The sequence below is a fragment of the Bos taurus genome, chromosome 15 (genome assembly GCF_002263795.3).
Source record: "Bos taurus isolate L1 Dominette 01449 registration number 42190680 breed Hereford chromosome 15, ARS-UCD2.0, whole genome shotgun sequence".
NCBI lineage: Eukaryota > Metazoa > Chordata > Mammalia > Artiodactyla > Bovidae > Bos > Bos taurus.
Genome location: NC_037342.1, coordinates 22,148,625 through 22,172,085, shown reverse-complemented (window position 1 = coordinate 22,172,085; position 23,461 = coordinate 22,148,625). Strand labels below are relative to the sequence as shown.

Below are 23,461 nucleotides of genomic sequence, written 5' to 3'. Positions count from 1 at the left end.
GACATTCATCTAGTTTGTGAAGTTAGTTTAGCATATAATTAACAGCATTTTCCTAACGTTCCATGATGGGAATTCTGTTTCCTTCTTGTTTGGTCATGAGACATTTTGTTGTTACTAAAAACTTTGATGAAAACTTGTCAGTAAGGAAAGTGAAGGTTAATCACCAGTTACATCAGAATAGATTGAGATACTTCATATATTAAAAAAAAAAAAAAAAAAACTACCAAAAGCCATTTTCATTTAAATATTGTTTTAAAAGTAAATTATTAGGACTTTAGTCACTAGGGAAGTATCCAACTAAGTTTCCTGTGAAGCCAGTGAGATTTGACTCTTGGCACGCCCTCTGGTGAGGCTGATCTACAGACAGTTTAGCAGAGTTTGCTTTCATCTTAGAATGTGGAGTGGGTACCCCACTGTGTGCAAAAGCTCAGACTCTTGGTAGAACCTCTTTTCCTTCCTCTTAAGTTATGATGATGTCTTGTGATGATGTGTATCCTGCAAGGTGTATCTTTTTTTCAGAGCAGTTTTCTTTCTTTCTAGAAATGTTACCACTTCGTGTTTCAGCGATACCGCCTGGAGCATTATACCGTGACGTCAAATTGGCTGGCGTTAGGAACACTCTTCCTGTTCGGGCTCCTGTCTTTTTCTCGCTCTGTGGCGCTGTTCAGAGGTAGATGTACAGACAGTAACTTAATCCACACTCACTTTACCTTGGTTTTTGCTTGACACGTGAGTGTTTAATACAATTCAGCTTAAGCCGAGGGGGAGGGCTTTTCTGTGTGGAGAACCTGTGGACTTTGTATTAAGAATGGGATGTGACATCGTACCTTAGGACTGAAGAGAAGATTGAGAATTCCTTTCAATGTGATTAACTATACACTTCTCTATTCTTACTAATTATTTTTTTTTTTCCTTTTAAAGAATGAATTAAGGAAGCCTTAAACATAGGATGCAGAGTTGTGGCTCAAGTCCCATGATTATATTCTTTCTTATAATCTTCATTTGGATCCAGAATATTGAAATGGGCTCAAAGAACATGAAATTAAAAAGGTGGAGGGTGTAGAGAAGGGCAAGAAAGCAGATGATTTCTGTCAAAGATTGGGCCTCCTGTAATCATCTTCCTGACTGCAGAGGCGTGTGATGCCAGTTGAGTGGGATCCTGCTGGAGTTGCTGTGTGCCTCTCACACGGATCACAGTGGGACACTAACACGCATTGTAATTAAATAGCAGAATCTCACCTCTCTCATCTTCGGCTTTCACACACCCCTCTCCCTTCCAGGGTATCACGGACCCCTTGATCTGTATCCAGAATTTTATCGAATTGCCACAGACCCCACCATCCACAGTGTTCCTGAAGGCCGGCCCGTCAATGTCTGTGTTGGGAAAGAGTGGCATCGCTTCCCCAGCAGCTTCCTTCTGCCCGACAAGTAAGCTGCCCTTTAATCCTCAGAGTTTTAAATCGAGGTGTAGAAACAGCAAATCTGTGGCAATGTTGTCTTAGTTTTTCCTCCACTTTGGGTTTGTTCGGGGGTGTTTGGTGATTCACCATCTCGGGCAGCCATGGGCAGCTTGCCGAGCACCCGGGGCCTGTGTTTGGTGATGCGCCCTGCGCTGCCCTGACCTTCTGAGGACGTTCTGGCTCCTGGGCTCCTGCTCGTGGCTCTTCCTGAGGATCTGTGTTTAAATTTTTATGACTAACTCACGTTAACCCACTTTTGAAAGTGGTTTAGAGACTCTCGGTGTCTAGAGTGTTTTCAGATAAGACGCATTTGTTGTCCAGCGACAGTGAACGTTCTCTCCCACTATATGGACTCTGGGGAAAGCTGTGGCTAAGACCTGTGCACCGCTTTCCTCCATGCTGTCTGTGGTTGGATGTGCTAGATAGCATGGGCTCCTAGTTCCTTTGTATCTGCTTTATTCAGACAGAGAAGAGTCCTATTTAGGGAAAAGAGAAGTCAGGTTAAGATGAGTCATGTTGCTCCATTTGGGGACTGGCTGCAGCAGCTTAGCTGGTGGTAATATCTTTTTCCTTGATAAAGATCCTGTATCAGTCATTAATGATTAATTAAAGCTTGTTTTTTAAAGTGTTCGCTTTAGCCTTTGCCTTTTCCATCTGAAACAGTTTCATAACTGAAGATACTTTTGAGGATTACTCAGGAACAAAGTAGTTTTCCCACAGTGAGTCCCTACATTTCACTCTTTCCTCTCTACGCCTGATGAACTTGCTTAAATTCTGAGAGGTCCCCTGATCGCATGATAATTGGCAATGAGCTTTGATGTTTCTGTAGTTGTTTGATGGTATAACCACTGTTGGAAATTTCACTGCTGAGAGTTGGTGAAATGGTATGAGAGCTCTCAAGTTGAAAATTTCTCAACGATCTTGGATTAAATTGTGACCTCTGCCTCTATGCTCTGTGACTAAGGTTTCGCAGAAATATTTTGTCTCCAAGTGAAATATTTTTCACATGAAATTTCCTTTTTTTGCTTATGTATTTCAAGTACATTTAGCAATCTGAGCCCCCTGTGTTTTTCTCATTCTTCTTTTGTGTTTCTGACAGTTGGCAGCTTCAGTTCATCCCGTCAGAGTTCAGAGGCCAGTTACCAAAACCTTTTGCAGAGGGACCACTGGCCACCCGGACTGTTCCCACTGACATGAATGACCAGAACCTAGAGGAGCCATCCAGATACGTAAGGGCATAATTCTCCTTTTACTAACATGACAAGAGTCCCACCCTTAAAATCTGTTAGCATACGTAATAGAGCTTTGATGAAATGAGAGTTTTTTTAGGAAGCGATTTCTTTAAGGTGAGGGATATAACAACTGTTGAAAAAGAATGAAGGGTGTCATTTTTATTTTCAAACGATCTCCTTTATTTTCTATATAAAATATTTAATCCAACCTATTTTCTAAGCTGGATCAGAAAATTTCTTATGTTCAGTTTCAAGCCATTTTGAAACACGTTCTGCAACTCTTATCATCCTTGGTCCATTAAGATACTTCCTGGGGAACGTTCAAGTTACCTTTGAGCTGCTGCTGCTGCTGCTAAGTCGCTTCAGTCGTGTCCGACTCTGTGCGACCCCATAGACGGCAGCCCACCAGGCTTCCCCGTCCCTGGGATTCTCCAGGCAAGAACACTGGAGTGGGTACCTTTGAGCTAACGATTAGTATATTCCGGCTTTAGCAAGTGGGTGGTCAGTGAGGGTTCTTCTCACACAGAGTCCGTGAAGCAGCGTGACAGGCCATGCTCTTCTACACACTCATCTTTACCCACTCTGAGAGCCCATGTAGGTTCCTTTGAGAGATGGCACTTTCACCATTTGATACCCGTAGGATCTTTGACTGCGGAAAAGGTGAGAGCACTAAAGATAATGTTCCTGGTTCCCAGAGACGGTAAAGGACCGTTTTGTAGAATTATTAGAAAGCACATTTTTTTTTGGCAGCCTGTTTAGAAAACATTTAGGAATTTAAATGTCAAATACATTTCCCTTATGTCATATACCTAAAGCGTGAAATATCAGGACTCTCAATTCCTGTTCAGAGCAAACCTGTAGCCACAGCTGGCCTTTTGTCTCCTGGATTGGGGCAGGTTAGATTTCCGTGGAGACCCTCAGTTTATGGGTGACATTCTTACTGTGTGAGCTTTAGCTTTATAAGCTATGAAAATGAACATCATAAAATACATTTTTGGCTTGGCTCCCTGAGAAGGTAGGAAGTGTATTCCACTAAGTGACTTGGAGTTTCTTTCTAACTGAAGCCTTTGATTCCTCTAACAGTGAAAATACTCCTGGGTGGGACAAACTGCCATTAGCCACTTTTATTTTAGCTGCAGATACTCTCGTGAGAGCAGGCTTTGATGCACAGGGGATCATCATGGGGACACTTGATAGTCAAAAAGATGGGAGAATATGCTGTGATGAGGGGACATATAATAAATTCAGAGTGATATTGTTGCAGCTGTGTTTTAGGAAGAGATAGTATAGGAAAATTAAAAAAAAAAAAGAGTACGGACTTTGGAGTCAAGTAGGCCTGGGTTCTAAACTCTGTTGCCTACCTGGTGACCTTGAGCAAATTAGTTAACATCTCTGTTTAACTAATTTCAGTTTCTGTCTGTGAAGTGGGAATAATGATACCTACTTTTAGAAGATTAATGTGAGACTGGATACCATATGTCTGTCATATATAGCATAGTGTCTGTACACAGGTTTCCCCACAAATGTTCTTAATTTGATAATGGTGTATTTGATGGATTAGAGGTAAACGAACCCTTAAGAGGATTTGTAATCTTCCCAAAGCTATTTCTCCTTCCTTAAATTTATTGTTCCCCAACTTGGTTTTTATTACAGTCTGTTCAGACTCATTGTTGGTTTTTCTGTCTAGTGACTTTGCTTATTTTGGTACCAGTACCTGGACTTCCCTTGTCTACCTTCTTATGCTACCAAAACTCTTCCTCCCTGAAGCTTTTCCCAACTATTTAAGTCCTAGTGAGCAGTGTCCTCCTTTAAATGGATCTGTGTAGCTCATTTAGCCATTTAATTTTGTCATCTTATTGTCATTTAAATATTTCTGATGTGTATGTCATATATTTGGCTATCATACTGTGAATGCTATGGAAAGAATGACTGCTTCTGTTTCTTTTGTATTCACCATAGTGGCTAAAATAGTGCTGTATATCTCGTAATTAATCTATGCTTTCTGGCTTGAGGAATGAGTATTCATCATGGTTGGGATAATGATGTTGAGAGAAAGCTGGCTATAAAACCTGCAGGTCCTTACAGGCACATGAAATAATGCTCAACATTGCTAATTATTAGAGAAGTGCATTTCAAAACCACAGAGAGATATCATCTCACACCAGTCAGAATGGCCATCATCAAAAAGTCTACAGATAATAAATGCTGGAGAGGGTGTGGAGAAAAGGGAACCCTCCTACGCTGCTGGTGAGAATGTAAATTGATGCAGCCAGTGTGGAAAACAGTATGGAGGGTCCTTAAAAAATTAAAAATAGACTTACCATATGATCCAGCAATCCCATTTCTGGGTACATATCTGGAAAAAACAAAAATGCTAATTTGAAGAGATACATGTACCTCAAGGTTCATAGCAGCATTATTTACAACAGTGTCAACAGACACACATATACACACACACTGGGCTATCACTCAGCCATTAAAAGGAATGAAATATTGCCATTTGCAGCAACTTGGATGAACCTAGAGAATATTATGCTTAGTGAAGTAAGTCAGACAGAGAAAGGCAAATACTATATGAAACCACTTATATGTGAATCTAAAAAATAATACAAATGAATTTATGTACAAAACAAAAATAGACTCACAGACATAGAATGCAGATTTATGATTACCAGAGAGGAAAGTGGGGGTGAGGGGGACAAATTAGGAGTATAGAGTTAACAGGTACAAACTGCTATATATGAATAAGTAACAAGGATTTACTGCATAGCACAGGGAATTATAACTGTATCCAATATCTTATAATAATCTATAATGGAATATAATCTACAAAAACACAAAACTCCCCTGAATCACTATGCTGTACCCCTGAAACTAATAAAATATTGTAAATCAACTGCACTTCAATTAAAACTACAGTGGCCTATTGTACATTTGGTATGCTCTGGTCATGGGTTGATTTCCATATTCTCTGCTTCAAGATAACTGTTCGGTGACGGTATTAGCTTTACCCCAAAGGTAAAGATTTTCCAGAAGAGCTGTGGGAGTCAGCAAAACGCTAGGTGGTAAAACCAGGGACAAGCAGGTCCCGCACGTGCTCTGCGTGTGCAGTGTCTGTCACTGTGCTCCTGGACCTTTCTGTGACTGCGTTTCTTGCAGAGTTCCCTGGATTTTCCTGTGTGGTGGGGGAAGTGCCCTTCAAATCCAGCCCACTCACCTTTGACCCTTTGGAAAGCAGAAGACGCAATTGGTGGCTTACTGTGGCTTCTACACGAACTATGGTCAGGGATTACTTTCTTTCAGTTAAGGGTTTAAAAAGACATTTGTTTTCCTTTGATGATACAAGTAGTAAACACTTATTGTGTAAAATAATGAACACTACCAATAAGAAAAGAAATCAGCTGTAATCTAATTTGTTGTTGCTGTTGTTTAGTCACTAAGTTATGTCCAACTCTTTGCGACCCCATGGACAGTAACCCTCCAGGCTCCTCTGTCCATGGGATCTCCCGGCAAGAATACTGGAGTGGGCTGCAATTTCCTCCTCCAGGGGATCTTCCCGACCCAGGGATGGACCCTACATCACCTGCATTGGCAGGCGGATTCTTTATCATGAGCCACCAGGGAAGCTCATAATCTAGTTACCCAAATATTAAACCACCATAACCATTTTGATGGTTTCTTTTTCTTCACTTTTTTTCTCTTGCATTCATATGTGCATTTGTATGTGAACAATGATCTCAATTATTTTGAAAAATACTGTAGTTCTTTAAGAACTGGTACCAGGATCAAGACTGTAGTGACCAAACAGCTCTGCCGGGCTTGTAAGAGTTCACGTTGTACTACGTTTGTGTTTGGTACTCTGGTATCAGTCCTGGTTTTAAGTACAGGTTCAATCAAACAGGCAAAACAGTCATGTTCTCTGTCTTTCCTGTGCATGTGGAATAGCAGCATTATTTTTATTTGCCCTTTGGTTCTGAGTAACATGTTTTACCCAACCTTTGGCTTCAGTGCTAAGTGATGCGGTCTGTCTCCTGTTTCTTGTCTGAATGGAAACTAAGAAACATGCCTGACCTCCTGCTTTTCCCTATGCTCTGTTACCTCTGAGTTTAGCAAGAATTAGGAGTGTTTGTAAAGGTTCTGTGGTTTCTACTGTAGTGTTATAATTATACTGCAGCAGTTATTTTTTTTTTGCTGCCTATTCTTTCATGATAGTTATTGAGTAGCTGTTGAACATCCCATTATTGAACAGGTGGCATTATTCAGTGGTACCTACCAAGATTCTCTTTCAGAATCAAGGTCTGAATTTAGAAGATACCTTCAGTGTCTCCTCTATCTCTTGACAAATCCCAATTTTTGTTCACTATTCCAAGGTGAATGATAACATTTGGTTCCAAATCTGGTATCTAATCTGGGAACTACTAAGTCAATGGATAGAGTTTGGAATAAAAAGTATGTCTTCAGGAGGGAGCTTAAAGACTTTTCTCTGACTTTGGCTTAATGCTTAAGCAGATTTTCAAGAAGCTTGTCCATCTGTTACCATTGAAAAAAATAAAACTGGTCATTGATTAATTTTTTCCCCAAATAGAAATATAGTCTGTTCTGCTATAGCATGATGTGCGGTTGCTAAAGATAATGGTGTGCAAAGCCACAAGTCTTGTGGGAAAAATGGAGTTAAGGACACAATACTCACAAACTTTGTCAGTGACATACGGAAGAGATTTGTTGTTGTTCAGTCATTAAGTGGTGTCCTACTCTTTGCAACCCCATTGACTGTAGCCCTCCAGGCTCCTCTGTCCTCCACTATCTCCCAAAGTTTGCTCAAATTCATGTGCATTGAGTTAGTGATGCTATCTAACCATGTCATCCTCTGTCGTCCCCTTCTCCTCCCGCCTTCAGTCTTTCCCAGCATCAGGGTCTTTTCCAATGAGTCAGTTCTTCGCATCAGGTGGCCAAAGTATTGAAGCTTCAGCTTTATCATCAGTCCTTCCAGTGAATATTCAGGATTGATTTCCTTTGGAATTAACTGATTTGATCTCCTTGCAGTCCAAGGGATTCTCAAGAGTCTTCTCCAGCACCACAATTGGAAAGCATCAATTCTTTGGCACTCAGCCATCTTTATGGTCCAACTCTCCCAACTGTACATGACTACTGGAAAACCATAGCTTTGACTGCATGGACCTTTGTTGGCAAAGTGATGTCTCTGTTTTTTAATATGCTGTCTAGGTTTGTCATAGCTTTCCTTCCAAGGAGCAAGTGTCTTCTAATTTCATGGCTGCAGTCACCATCCACAGTGACTTTGGAGCCCAAGAAAATAAAATCTGTCACTTTTTCCCATTCTGTTTGCCATGAAGTGATGAGACTGGTTGCCACGATCTTAGTCTTTTTAATGTTGAGTTTCAAGCCAGCTTTTTCACTCTCCTCTTTCACCCTCATCAAGAGGCCCTTTCGTTCCTCTACCCTTTCTGCCATTGTTGTTTAGTCGCTAAGTCATGTCCTAGTCTTTTGGGACCCCATGTATTATAGCCTGCCAGGCTTCTTTGTCCATGGATTTCCCATGCAAGAATACTGGAGTGAGTTGCCATTTCCGTTTCCAGGGGATCTAACCGACCCAGGGATCAAACCCACCTATCGTGCATTGGCAGGCGGATTCTTTACCACTAAGTCACACAGGGAAGGCCCTTTCTGCCACTGGAATGGCATCATGTGCATATCTGAGGTTACTGATATTTCTCCCAGCCATCTTGATTCCAGCTTGTGACTGATCAGCCCAGCATTTCACATGATGTACTCTGCATAGAAGTTAAGTAAGTAGTGTGAAAATATACAGCTTTGACATACTCTTTTCCCAATTTTGAACCAGTCAGTTTTTCTGTGTCCAATTCTAACTGTTGCTTCTTGACCCACATACAGGTTTCTCAGGAGACAGGTAAGGTGATCTGGTACTCTCATCTCTTTAAGAATTTTCTGCAGTCTGTTGTGATCCACACAAAGTGTAGCATAGTCAGTGAAACAGAAGTAGATGCTTTTCTGGAATTCCCTTGCTTTCTTCATGGGCCAGCAAATGCTGGCAATTTGATCTCTGGTTCCTCTGCCTTTTGTAAACCCAGCTTGTACATCTGAAAGTTCTCAGTTTATATACTGCTGAAGCCTAGCTTGAAGTATTTTTGAGCATAACCTTGCTAGCCTGTGAAATGAGCACAATTGTATGATAGTTTGGACATTCTTTGGCATTGGGATTCTTTGGAATTTGAATGAAAACTGACCTTTGCCAGTCCCATGGTCACTGCTGAGTTTTCCAAATTTGCTGACATACTGAATGCAGCACTTTAACAGAATCATCTTTTAGGATTTGAAATAACTTAGCTGGAATTCCATCATCTCCACTAGCTTTTTTCGTATAGCAACCTAACAAAAACAAAAGGATAGTTTTATATGTGTTCAACTCAGTTCAGTCGCTCAGTCATGTCTGACTCTTTGTGACCCCATGAACCGCAGCACACCAGGCCTCCCTGTCCATCACCAGCTCCTGGAGTTCACCCAAACCCATGTCCATTGAGTCGGTGATGCCATCCAACCATCTCATCCTCTATCATCCCTTTCTCCTCCTTCCCTCTATCCCTCCCAGTATCAGGCTCTTTTCCACTGAGTCAGTTCTTCCCATCAGGTGGCCAAAGTATTGGAGTTTCAGCTTCAACATCAGTCCTTCCAGTGAACACCCAGGACTGATCTCCTTCAGAGTGGACTGGTTGGATCTCCTTGCAGTCCAAGGGACTCTCAAGAGTCTTCTCCAACACCACAGTTCAAAAGTATCAATTCAAAAACAAACAAACAAACAAAAGTATCAATTCTTTGGCACTCAGCTTTCTTTATAGTCCAACTCTCACATCCATACATGACCACTGGAAAAACCATAGCCTTGACTAGACAGACCTCTGTTGACAGAGTAATGTCTTTGCTTTTAAATATGCTGTCTAGGTTGGTCATAACTTTCCTTCCAAGGAGTAAGTGAAGTGAAGTTGCTCAGTCGTGTCCGACTCTTTGCGACCCCATGGACTATAGCCTACCAGGCTCCTTGATCCCTGGGATTTTTCCAGGCAAGAATACTGGAGTGGGTTGCCATTTCCTTCTCCAGGGGATCTTTCTGACCCAGGGATCGAACCTGGGTCTACCGCATTGTAGGCAGACGCTTTACCATCTGAGCTACCAGGAAAGCCCTCCAAGGAGTAAGCGTCTTTTAATTTCATGGCTGCAGTCACCATTTGCAGTGATTTTGAAGCCCCAGAAAATAGTCTGACACTGTTTCCACTGTTTCCCCATCTATTTGCCATGAAGTGATGGGACCGTATACCATGATCTTCGTTTTCTGAATGTTGAGCTTTAAGCCAACTTTTTCATTCTCCTCTTTCACTTTCAACAAGAGGCCTTTTAGTTCCTCTTCACTTTCTGCCATAAGGGTGGTGTCATCTGCATATCTGAGGTTACTGATATTTCTCCCGGCAATCTTGATTCTAGCTTGTGCTTCTTCCAGCCCAGCGTTCTTCATGATGTACTCTGCATAGAAGTTAAATAAGCAGGGTGACAATATACAGCCTTGACGTACTCCTTTTCCTATTTGGAACCAGTCTGTTGTTCCATGTCCAGTTCTAACTGTTGCTTCCTGACCTGCATACAGATTTCTCAAGAGGCAGGTCAGGTAACTGGTATTCCCATCTCTTTCAGAATTTTCCACAGTTTGTTGTGATCCACGCAGTCAAAGGCTTTGGCATAGTCAATAAAGCAGAAATAGATGTTTTTCTGGAACTCTCTTGCTTTTTCGATGATCCAGCGGATGTTGGCAATTTGATTTCTGGTTCCTCTGCCTTTTCTAAAACCAGCTTGAACATCTGGAAGTTCATGGTTCATGTATTGCTGAAACCTGGCTTGGAGAATTTTGAGCATTACTTTACTAGCGTGTGAGATGAGTGCAATTGTGCAGTAGTTTGAGCATTCTTTGGCATTGCCTTTCTTTGAGGTTGGAATGAAAGCCAACCTTTTCCAGTCCTGTGGCCACTGCTGAGTTTTCCAAATTTGCTGGCATATTGAGTGCAGCACTTTCACAGCATCGTCTTTCAGGATTTGAAATAGCTCAACTGAAATTCCATCACCTCCACTAGCTTTGTTCGTAGTGATGCTTCCTAAGGCCCACTTGACATCACTTTCCAGGTTGTCTGGCTCTAGGTGAGTGATCACACAATTGTGATTATCTTGGTCATGAAGATCTTTTTTGTACAGTTCTTCTGTGTATTCTTGCCACCTCCTCTTAATATCTTCTGCTTTTGTTAGGTCCATACCATTTCTGTCCTTTATCAAGCCCATCTTTGCATGAAATGTTCCCTCGGTATCTCTAATTTTCTTGAAGAGATCTCTAGTCTTTCCCATTCTATTGTTTTCCTCTATTTCTTTGCATTGATCACCGAGGAAGACTTTCTTATCTCTCCTTGCTATTCTTTGGAACTCTCCATTCAAATGCGTATATCTTTTCTTTTCTCCTTTGCTTTTCGCTTCTCTTCTTTTCACAGCTATTTGTAAGACCTCCCCAGACAGCCATTTTGCTTTTTTGCATTTCTTTTTCTTGGGGATGGTCTTGATCCCTGTCTCCTGTACAGTGTCACGAACCTCAGTCCATAGTTCATCAAGCACTCTGTCTATCAGATCCAGTCCCTTAAATCTATTTCTCACTTCCACTATATAGTCATAAGGGATTTGATTTGGGTCATACCTGAATGGTCTAGTGGTTTTCCCCACTTTCTTCAATTTCAGTCTGAATTTGGCAATAAGGAGCTCATGATCTGAGCCACAGTCAGCTCCCGGTCTTGTTTTTGCTGACTGTATACAGCTTCTCCATCTTTGGCTGCATTGTATGTGTTACATGGCTAAAAATGCATAAATGCTACAATAATACGGAAGTTTACCTTGAAAGAGACCTCAGGTATGCTTCTTGAAGTGGCATTAGGAGGGCTGTAGCTTGTGAAGTAAGGATTATCTGAAATACAACAGAAAGTTGTAATGCCAAATATGGATGATATGGATGGGTATGTCTCATAACATGCAGTGAACTGAAGAAGCTGGGAGATATTTGAGTGTGGGCACTTTGTATATATCTGGACTGATTGGTTCAGTTGGGTACAGTTTTCTGGATTCATCTAGTTTTTCTTGTGGATTAAATGATACGTAAGCAAATGTGGAGAGTGAATTATGCTCACATTGTTCAGTTGCATTGAAACAAATGTGCATATTCAAAACAAATGTTAGAACAGAACTGCTTGTGTATTATTTTCATCTTTCTCCCCGCTTTTACCATTTAACCAGTGGAAAGAATTATGGTTTTGGAAGGTATAGGTATCATAAAGTTTAAAGATCTTTTTCACTTTATGGGTGAAAAAACTGGGGCTTGGGTTGTAACCTGACAAAGGTTAGTCCTAAGATAAAAGCTTGGTTTCAGGATTCCCCAGTTTTATTTTTATTCTTTTCATGACTCCTGTTAGTTCCAAAGTCACATATAATGTATCACTTGAATGTATGTTTTCATGCAATGGTTAATTGTTCTTTCATGTAGAAGGACTGAATAGACCCTTAAGTTGTTGAGCATTACATTTTTAAGAGGTTATTTTTCATTTCTAGAGCTCTGTTACATGTATGCCAGATGCTTTATATAATTATTGTGTTTATCAAAAGAAATTGGTGTCTAGTCCCTTTTTTTAATCTCTTCCTTCCTTTTTTCTTTTAATCATTTTTCCTACTGTTATTCAAAGTCCTTATTTGAGGAGAAAAGTAATTACCTGATAGATATCCTTGGTAATTATTATCAGCCTTGAGTAGCAGAGCAGGCAGATTAAAATTGCTGTACTATGTTCAGTACAGTAAAATTGGAATCCACTCTGAATTTAAGTATGTTCAAAATGCTTCTTTAAAATTAATTCACTCATATCCATTGTGTTGGCATTTAGAAATGATGTTTTCATGATCTTTAGTGATTGAATGACCCCAGCATTTTACCTGTGAGTTTATGTTTTTATAGGGAAGTAAATTTTTACTTGTGAATTTAAAGATTCATTCAACAAATATACATTTATCAAGGCTTTATGGGAGGCAATAAAACTATAAATCTGTGACTGTGGGTGACAATTACTTTTTAAAATTTAATTTTAGTATATAAAAAATAAATGAAAAATCCAGAAAAATACTTGAAATCTTTCCCTATCAGATGTTTCATCCTAGGCCCCAGAATTCCTATTTGAAAAATAGAGAGAGAGACAATCCCAGGATCGTACTGATGTCTGGCAGAATGATGTGGTGGCAAGAGCACTGACTGGGCTGGGAGTTAGGAGAAGCTGGGACTCTTTTCTAAAATTCAGTGAAATGTATTTTATTCTTATATGATTTCATGGGTTTCCAAGACCCTTGAAATAGCTTTGCATCTCTAATTTGCTGTAGCTACACCTGACTTCCAATTGTAGTGTTTAGATTTCAGCTTCTCCCATGACCTGTTTTCTAATCAAGATATTTCATGGTAGAAAGTGTTATCTTGAAACATGATTTCTGGGCCATGTGACCTAATGACCAGACATGGAAGTCTCTCTGCTGTTTCTGTCCCAAAGTTGAGCATCTGTGTCATGGCACCTGAGTGTGATGTTTGAGAGTTGGGAAGACATGGCTGCACACTCCATCTCTGGCAAAACCCCTGTGAGAAAAAGCTGTGAGAGTATTATTGCCCCATCCCCTTGGCCCACTGCTCTCTACCAGAATGCACAGCTTTTATTATTGATGTCTTGATCTCTGGCTCAGGCCTTTTCTTTTTAGAGTCTGTATTTTTGTTTACCTCTAGGGTGGCCTTAAATTGTCATCCTTAATGTGTAATATCCTTACATCTTCCTGATAAGATGTAAACAATGCAATACTGATTATCAATAAATCGTTTGAATTCCCCTCCCACCGCCTTTCTTTTTCTTTTGCTTTAGAGGTGCTGATTTTTTCTTCTTCAAAGCTTCCAGTGGGTTGTTAGAAATGAAAAGAAGTCACATTTCTTTCAAAATGAGTCTTAAACGCTTGTATTTTACAAAATTTTAAACTAAGGCATATTTTTAGCTTCGACAGCTGGTTGATATGTAGCCTGTGACTAATGAAATGAAACACATTTTTGTTTCACCATCATGTGTTAATGTCACCCTACAATTTTGTTATTTTTGATGCAAGAAAGAATGATTAAATCTGAAGAAACAAAAAAAAAAAAAAATGAGCTCTTTGGTTACAAATCCAGCCTTTTGATTTTTGAATTGTAGATGATGTGGTATGGAGTATGGTCTCAGATTGTGCACTGAGATATTGATAAAATCTAGAGAAGAAACTATTCTTTCTGATTCTCTTAGCCCTAAGGGGCAGTAGTCACTTGGTGTTACCAGTGGTTCAAACTGAGAAATCTCAGACTCTAAATAGTCACGGTAAAATGTGTGATCCAGATTTTATGAAGAAAAATCCTTATCTCCAAAGACAAAATCCTAGAACATAAACTAATAGGTTAATGTTGATTTTCTTTGGGTGGTAGAGTTATAAGTGATTTTTAAAATGCATTTTAAAGATATTTTGATAACAAATGATATCTTACTTTCATAATTTAAAAAAGTTACCATAATAAGGGCTATAGATATCAAATCTTTGAAACTACCAAGATCTCTGGTAGGCTTTACAAACAAAACTCAGCACACAGTCAGCTGACATTAGGTTTTTGTCTTTAAGCACAAGAACCTTCTACTCAGAGTTGGAAGATAGATTTTCTGTTACATTTTTTTTTTTTTTTAATACCTCGTAGGCTTCTGGCCTCTTAAGTCATTTCAGTCACTGTATCTAAGACTACTTTTGCTGTTCTTTCTGAAAACTAGATGTAGATTGCTTCAAAGAAATAGATTTGGTTTATCTGTTGCAAGCTATGAGGAAAAATTTTTTTTTAAAAACCTAAAACTAAAAGAGAATGCTGCTGTGGCAAAGAAATTATGAAGTAATATGTTCAGTTCTTCCAGACAGGAAGAGCGTTAAAGAATTTATTTTTCTACACAAATAAAATTAAATAATTTGGTTATTGGTGAGGTATGGACAAAAGGCCGTGTCCATCCAGTTGAGAGAGTGTCTGTGGACAGGTGCATCCCCAGCAGTCCTGGATCACTGGCTTAAAAAGACAGTGACGTGTAAGTCTTATCAGCACAATAAGTGTTCTCTCCAGTCTTTTGTCATCTGTTTATTCTTAACTATTTTTGAATGTTTTTCTTTTTGTTCCTTCTTTATTCATCTACTCAGTATCTGACTCTTTATTGTTCTAAATTTTGTGCTGAAGATTCAAAGGTGACAAGAAACATAGTCTCCTGTCATTGAAGAAAAGTCCTGAACAAATGGAAAAGGAAAGGAAAAGTTTATGGGGATAAAAAGGAATTTGGAAAACTCTGTAAGAAGCAGAAAAAAAAAAGTTTTTTAACCAGCATCCCTGATAGGTTAAAGGAAAAGTTTGGGGACCATAAAAAAAAAGCATGTTTTTTGAAAAGGTCACAGTCAGAAAATAAGAGCTTCTGGAAATTAAAAATAAGTTACTGAGATTTTAAAAATCAATAATGAGCTTGATTAGAGGCCAAAGTTGAAATCTTCAATACAGTGACAATACAAAAACAGAACAGAAAAACGAAGAGAGAGAAAATAGGAAAAGGAAAAAAGATCAGAGAATCCAGCATCTAGCTAATAGGAAGTCCAGAGAGGGAGAACAAGGGAAATGGAGAAAAGAAAATTGCCAAAGAAAAAATGTGAGGAAATTGCCCAAGAACTAAACGATACTGCTTTTCAGTTTCAAAGAGCCCACAAAGTGTACCTAAAATGATGAATAAGAAATGATTCATACCCAGATCACTAAGCACCAAAAGAAGTTAATGTATATTATTATTATTAATAATTGAAAAATCAAGAGCTACCAGAATAAAGCATTGGAAGAGCTGAAAGTTGCCTCTGGGAAGTGGGACCTGGCAATGGGAAGGTACTGTTTTTCCTAATAAGCTTCTTGTACCATTTTGAACTATGCACATAAACATTATTTTAATAGACCTGAAGGTGAATTTAGAGAAACCCATAAATCATTTCCTCGCAGTTCAGTAAGAGAGAGAGTTCTAAAATATTTTCAACAGTGTAATAAGTGCCCCCCGTCTGCTGTGGAAGCACAGATAAAATGGGAAGGGCTCTTCCTACTTCTCTGTTTGGAGGCAGCTTCACATGAGAGGTAGCAGAGGATCTGGGTCTTACAGGAGAATTACTGGTTCCCTGGAGGAGTAAGGAAAAGGAACGTTTTCCATCAAAGGGAACAGCATGTGGAAAGCCTTCAAGAATGAAAAAGCATTGAGTGTTTAGGGGGAAATAAATGGTTTGAAGTTTCTAGATTTGAAGTAATTGGGCAGAGCATGTTTCATTTCTTGTCATTGTTTATGTATGTGACTGTGTTCTCTAACAGATTATACACTTATTTAAGGACAGGAGTTCATGCCACCTCCACAGTACCTCTCTTAGGGCTTATACATAGCAGATAGTTTAAATATTTAACTAACATAGCCCTTCATTTAATCTTCTTGAACTCAAGAGAGGCCTCCCCAGGCCCTGGTAATAGTAGAAGTTCAGACTAGGATTTGAGCAGTGTCCTTCTTCAAGGTCTGGGTGTACGCTGATGAGCGTACGAGGTTACAAGCCCCTGGAGGGCAGCGATCACATCCTTTCCCAGTGATGCCTTCCCACCAAGGCATCACTGCAATGGCCCAGCATTGGCAGATAGTAATTGGATGAACCTTTTCACTTTTATTAACAGATGCCAGACTGAAAGAGAGAAATGCTCCTGCTTCCTCTTGTTTTAATGAGATCCTTACATGACTAAAAACCCTGATTTCTGTAGTGGTCTCTGCCTGCCTTTAGTGAGGAAGAGAGCTAAGTAGGTTTATTTTATCTACCAAGATTCCAACCCACTAAAAAGATTCATATTATTTATTGCTTTAACATTATAGCATTAACCGTAAGACTGGTTAGCAGTTTATTTTTTAGAAAACAACTTTGATATTTCCTTGTGATTAGTGTTGTTTCTATTATTTTTCTTTCAAGTCTCATCAACCTGTTTAGTCCTCTCCATTTCTCCTCTCACGTTGAAGGATTTTCAGGAGGATTTCATGAGTTTTTGGCATTCAGTTTATATTATTTGGGTTTGTTTTTGAGAAAGACACCCTTCTCTTACAGATACAAGTTTACCAGTTGAGTCACATATACCATCCCCCCAGATCTTGAGGCTCCTTGCTGCTTTATTTTCATTTTAAAAAGCTCTTTTATTTTGAAATCATCACAGATTCACAGGAAGTTACAAAGATTAATAGTACAGAGGAGGTGCATGTACCCTTCATGCGGTTTCCCCCAGTGTACTTATAGTATAATTCCAAAACCAGGAAATTGACCTTAGTACAGTTCTGTGCCATTTTATCAGCTGTGTAAATTCATGTAACACCACTGCAGTCAAGGTACAGAACTGTTCCATCACCACAAAGATCATCTTTGTCCTGCTTCTTAATAGTTACAGCCCATCTCTACCATCACTGACCCCTGGCAACTGCTGGTTTGTCTCTATTTCTATGATTTGTGTTATTTTGAGAATTTTATATAAATGGAATTATGTAGTGCATTACCTTTGAAATGATCTTTACCCCCCTCAGCATAATGCTCTTAAGATCCATCCAAATTGTACACTTTGGTCTTTATATCTGACTAGTATTTGATACTATCGATATACTATGGTTTGTTTAACCCTTTACCTATTGAAAGACATTTTGGTTGTTTCCAATTTTTGACTCTTACAAATAAAGCTGTTATACATCTTTGTGTACAGGTTTTTGTGTGAATATACATTTTAATTTCTCTGGGATAGATGCCCAGGAATGTGACTGCTGGCTCATATGGTAGGTATAATATATGTTTAGTTTTTCAGAAACTGCCAAGCTGTTTTCCAGATTGGCTGCACCAGTTCAAGTGATGTGCAGAAATCTTACCTCCCTTTGCATTCCTTTACCTTCCCCTGTTTATGATATAATTGTCTTAAATATTTTCTCTACATATATTGAGAACAACATTAGAATATGTTATAATTTTGCTTCCACCTCTAAACATAATTTAGAAAATGCAAGAGAAGGGACCTCTATTATTTTTATCTGTATGCTTATGCTTTCTCTTCTTGCTTCCTTCCTAATCTTACGTGATTTCTTCTTTTATCATCATTCTGTTTCATGAATTTCTATAGCCATTCTTTCAGGGTAGGTCTGCCAGTAACATGTTTTCTTGGTTTTCCTTCATCTAGGAACTTAAAAAAAAAATTTATGGTGTAGTTGATTTACAATGTTGTGTTAGTTTCAGATACACCACAGAGTGATCCAGTTATGTATATATATGTGTATGTCAGATTCTTTTCCATTATAGATTATTACAAGATATCAAACATAGCTCCCTGTGCTGTACAATAGGCCCTGGCTCTTTATTTTGTATGTAGCAGGATGTATCTAGTTTATCCCTCCCCACCTCTTGCCCCTTTAATAACCATGTTTGTTTTTAATGTCTGTGAGTGTGTTGCTGTTTTGTAAATAAGTTCATTTGTACCATTTTTTTTAGATTCCACACATGGGTGATATTGTATTTGTCTTTGTCTTTGTGCTTCACGTAGTTTGCTAATCTCTAAGTCACTTCGTGCTGGTACTTGGGCTCAGTCGCTATGTGCAACTCCACGCGACCCCGTGGACTGTGGCCCACCAGGCTCCTCTGTCCATGGGGTTTCCCAGGCAAGAACAGTGGAGGGGATTGCTATTTCTGTCTCTCGGGTCTTCCCAAGCTGGGATCGAACCCACATCTCCTGCGTTGGCAGGTGGATTCTTTACCACTGAGGCAGGAGGGAAACCCCTAGGTCCGGCCATGTTGCTACGGATGGCATTGCTTCATTCTTTTTATGGCTGAGTAATATTCTATTGAATATATATAATTACAACACATCCTCTCTATTCATTCATATGTCATGGACTTTTAGGGGGCTTCCATGTCTTCACTATTGTAAATAGTGCTACTATGAACACTGGAGTGCATGTATTTTTCAATTTTAGAGTTTTCATATTTTCCAGATAATATGCTCAGAAGTGAGATTGCTGGATCCTATGGCAATTCTATTTTTAGGTTTTTAAGGAACCTCTGTACTGTTCTCCATAGTGGCTACATCATTTACATCCCCACCAACAGTGTAAGAAGGTGCCCTTTTCTCCACACCCTCTCCAGCATTTATTATTTGTATACATTTTGATGAGGCCATTCTGACCAGTGTGCATCCTGGAAATGTTTTGATTTTCCCTAGATATGGAATTCTGGGTTGACAATTTTTTTCATTTAACACTTGAAAAATATGTCCGTTTCTCTGGCATCCATGTTTCCTGATGAGAAACCCGCTGTCATCCTAATTCTTTCTCCCCTATAGGTGGGGGTCATTTTTCTCTGGCTGCTTTCAAGAGTTTTTCTTTGTTTACAGTTTTCAGAAGTTGAATTATGATGTGTCTTAGAGTGTATATCTTTGAGTTTAGTCTGTTTGGGGGTTACTCAGCTTCTTGATGCCATAAGTTTAAGTCTCTTGCCAAATTTGGGGAGCTTTTGGCCATTATTTTAGTACCTTTCCAGCCCTGCCTCTTCTCTCCTTCTGGGGCTCAATGACATGAGTGTTAGATCTTCTGTTACAGTTTCACAAGCTCCCGAAGCTCTCTTCTCCTCCCCCGACCCCCAGTTCTTTTTCTTTCTGTTATTCCAATATTGTATTATTTTGTGATTCTGTTTTCCAGTTCACTGATTCTTTCCTCTGATTCCTCTGTTGTGCTGTTTAGCACATGCACTGAGCTTTTAATTTCAGTTCTTGTCCTTTTTTATTTCTAAAATTTCCGTTTGGTTTTTCTTCCTTTGTTTCTTTGGTGAAACCTTTTCTTTGCCATGACTTTCTGTTCTTTTGTTTCAAGCATGTTTGTGGTTGCTCATTGAAGCATGTTTATCACGGTGGCTTTAAAATCTTTGTTAGGTAATGGTAACATCTCTGTCATTCCTGTGTTGGAGTTTGTTTGTTGTCGTTTGTCGTGTCATGAGATCTTCCTTACTTTGGAACCTGGGTATTTTGAGTATTATGAGACTCTGATTCTTCTATTTTAAGCTTCTGCTTTAGCCAACCTCCTCTGACCCTACTGTGATGGGAAGAAGGGAGTGTTGCCTTGTTACTGACAGTTGGGGATAGAAGTCCACATTCCCCACGTGGCCTCCGCTGATACCTGGGGCTAGACAGGGGTGTTTGTTAGTGCTGGATGGCAGCGGGGGTTCAGGCTGTCTACTAGTCTCTACTGATACCACCTTGGCTGTTGGAGGGCTGTCATGCCTTTTCACTACTCTCTGTGTAGCCTCTACTGATGCCACGAGTGTGTTTGTGGAGGGGGCATGGTCTCGTTACTTTTGGACAGTAGTGAAAGTTCTGACCCTCCACGGGGCCCTCTCCAACACCACCCTAGTATTTGAGAGGCTGGCTGCCCCGTTACTGCCAGGGAGTGGGGGAGTCCAGGCTCCCCGCAGGGCTTCCAGCTCTTGCCGTGCTGTGGTGAGGGAGGAGGGACACTGGTGCTGCCCACCTCCCTACTGGGTCTTCTCTGACACCATCCAGGCTGGCAGGAGGCGTCCCTCTCACAGCCTGATGAAGGTGCGAAACTCAGTTCTCTCCACTGGGCATTTACTGTCAGAGGTGTGGGTGGAATGATCTGTTTTTGAGGGCGTGTTGGCCAGTATGTTAGGGTTCTCAAAAGAAACAGACCAATAGAATGTGTGCATGGGTGTGTGTGTGTGTGTGTGTGCAGGTGTATGTGTGTGTGAGTGTTTGTATGTATCAGAGAGAGATTGATTTAGGGAATTGCCTCACAATTGGTGGGGGCTGGTCTGAAGTCTGCAGAGTTGATTGGCAGACTGAAGACCTAGGGAAGAATTGATGTCGCAACTCCAGTCCACAGGCAGTCTGGAGACAGAATTCTCTCTTCCTGGTGGGGAGGAGGGGGTGAGAGAATACTTGTTTTTTTATTAAGGTCATCAACTAATTGGGTGAGGCCCGTCCACATTATGAAGGGTAGTCTGCTTTACTCAGAATCTACTGATTTAAATGTTAATCTAATCTTAAAATATCTTTGTAGCAACATATTTGGCCTGATATTTAGATATTGTGGCCAAGTAGGTTGGCACATAAAATTAATGATCACTATTGGAATAGAGTGGTTATTGTCTAAAAGTATTGCTCCTCGAGTCCTGAGGTTCCTAGCCAGTCTGCCTTCTTTCATCTACTCTTTGGAGTTGTCTTATATGTGTTTCATGTGTGGTGTCCAGGGTTTCAGCTGGACTCAGCAGAAGGAATATGGAAAATACCTTCTCTGGTTTTTCTTTGTCACCTTCTTTTAACATATTAGATTAAATGCTTCATTGATATTTGAGGCCATAGGTTTTTATTTCTAATTCTCTCCTCTATTTTCTCCTGAAATTTAAATTCTTCCTTCTGTGCATGTATGTTTTTTAATTTAACTTTTGGCTGTGCTGGGTCTGCGTTGCCGCTTTCTCTAGTGGTGGAGAGCACGGCCTGCCCTCCAGCTGCAGTGCACAGGCTTTTCACTGGAGTGGCTTCTCTTGTCACAGAGCACAGACTCTAGGGTGTGTGGCTTTCCGTCGTTGTCGCCCGTGGGCTCAGTAGTTGTGGCCCTCAGGCTTACTTGCCCTGCATCATGTGGACGCTCCCAGACCCGGGATTGAACTCATTCCCCCTGCATTGGCAGGTGGATTCTTAACCCCTGGATCACCTGTGTGTTTTTTAAGAAATACCACGTTTTTTGGACTAGAGTGTCTAGTCTATGATTTTCTCTGGGAGTTCTTTTCCTCCAGAATTTTGTTTGAGATTTTCTTCATCTGGTTGGAGGTTTTTCTAAGCACATTCACTCTTAGTGAGATGTATCAATATTCTGATCCTTGCCACAAATGCAGTAGTCTATAAGTCATAATTCAGAAATACAGTACTGTGATTCGGTCCCATTGTTTGTATTCTTCTGTTCACCTCCCTTATCTTTCTCTTCCAAACTTCCGACCTTTAACTTGGAAAGAAATTGAAAGTATCATCTCTTGGCTTCAGAGACCTTCAGCATCCTATCTGTGACCTCAGGGTCTCTTAAGACACAGACTTGCCTTCTTCTGTCCTTTGTTTCTGATGTGAGTTGGCAGAGCTTAGCGTTTGGCTGATTTATGTCTTGGCTGGTTCGCTCTCAAGTTTGATGTATTGCAGGAAGACGGAATACTTTTCTACCTTTCTTTTACCCGTGTTAGGTCTGTTTTCACAGTCAGTGGCATTTGCAGAGACTCTAATTCAAAGCCTGGGAACCACAGCTGCTTCACATAACATAGCCTCATCCACCTGGCCTGTCTGTCTGGCTCACTTACACCTGTGAGTCTCACAAAGGTAGTTTGCTATTCCTGTCATGCCACTCTTTTCGGCTGCCCTTCCTCCAGCTAGTCTGCCAAACTACTTTTCCAACTACGGATCTTGTTTTCTACAGGAGTTCTTGCAGATTGAGCAAAGGAGACCTTCTTATATTTCTTTTTATTTTGCTATTGCAACACAATTTTCCCATGGCTGTTTACCAGATCTAATCCCATATTATGCACCATCTATTTCCCTTTAAAAACAAATCACCACTCAATTATCTATGTTAGTAGAAAAAGCAGTATATTAATAACCCCTACTCTTGAATATATTTTGCTACTAATATTTTGGGAATTCACAGAATTTCAAATAAACTAAAAAAGCTACCCATTAAAACCCAGCATAAGAATCATCAGAAAATTATCACCTTCCCCAGTCCATTTTCCCTTACTTTGCTTTTTCCAGTATTCATGTACAGAACACGTTATAGGTTGATGCTTAAATGTTAACCTAGGCAGAGCTTTGTTTATTGAATTTATACTGTTTTGAATGGGTGATGAAAACAACTGTGAAAGGTTTGAGTTTAAAAAGCCATTTCCTCTTCTTGGAATGCAAAATATATACCAGGAACTGATAATAATATCAATCAACTAATAAAGCAGAGAAAATTATAATAGAAAATTATGTGAACATGTTTTCCCAGCTCCAAATGATTAAAAATTAATTTTCTGTTATTTTTTATTTTTGCTTTGGCACAACTGTTTTATTCCATTGGCTGAATGCCGTTTACATTTCTTTACCTCGTATTATCCATCTCAGGTAGTGAACTCCTAAAGGGCGCGTATCTATCTATATGTTTGTCTTCCTTTTGTCCTCTTTTAAATTACAGTGACAATATAGAAACTTTAAAGGAAAATCAAAATTTTCGACAAAAATGGTGTGTATGGCTTTTTGTATATATGACTCAAGTAGAAATTTTTTGGAAGTTGAGTGATTTTTCTTTTGTTTCCTAATTTGGTACTCAATAGATTTTTTCATAAAGGTGGTAATGATAGTAACTTTAGTTATAAAAACTAATGAATTTCATCCTATATTATAGATGTAACCTTAAAATGTTATATATAAACTGGTATTTTAAAAAATCAAATTAATGAGGAATTCTCTGGCTGTCCAGTTAGGATTCAGTGATTTCATTGCCGAGAGCCTGGGTTCGCTCCCTGATCTGAGAC

General features: G+C 39.7%; 1 protein-coding gene across 2 annotated transcripts in view; it reads left to right on the top strand.

Annotated features, from left to right (window-relative positions):
* Positions 1-23,461, top strand: part of ALG9 (ALG9 alpha-1,2-mannosyltransferase) — a 113,264-nt gene that overhangs the window by 46,955 nt on the left and 42,848 nt on the right. For both annotated transcript variants that reach the window (XM_005215881.5, XM_024975743.2), the window contains exons 11-13: positions 541-670; positions 1,281-1,428; positions 2,560-2,689. In XM_005215881.5, the coding sequence (XP_005215938.1) occupies positions 541-670; positions 1,281-1,428; positions 2,560-2,689 (408 nt within the window). The remainder of the gene's footprint in view (positions 1-540; positions 671-1,280; positions 1,429-2,559; positions 2,690-23,461) is intronic.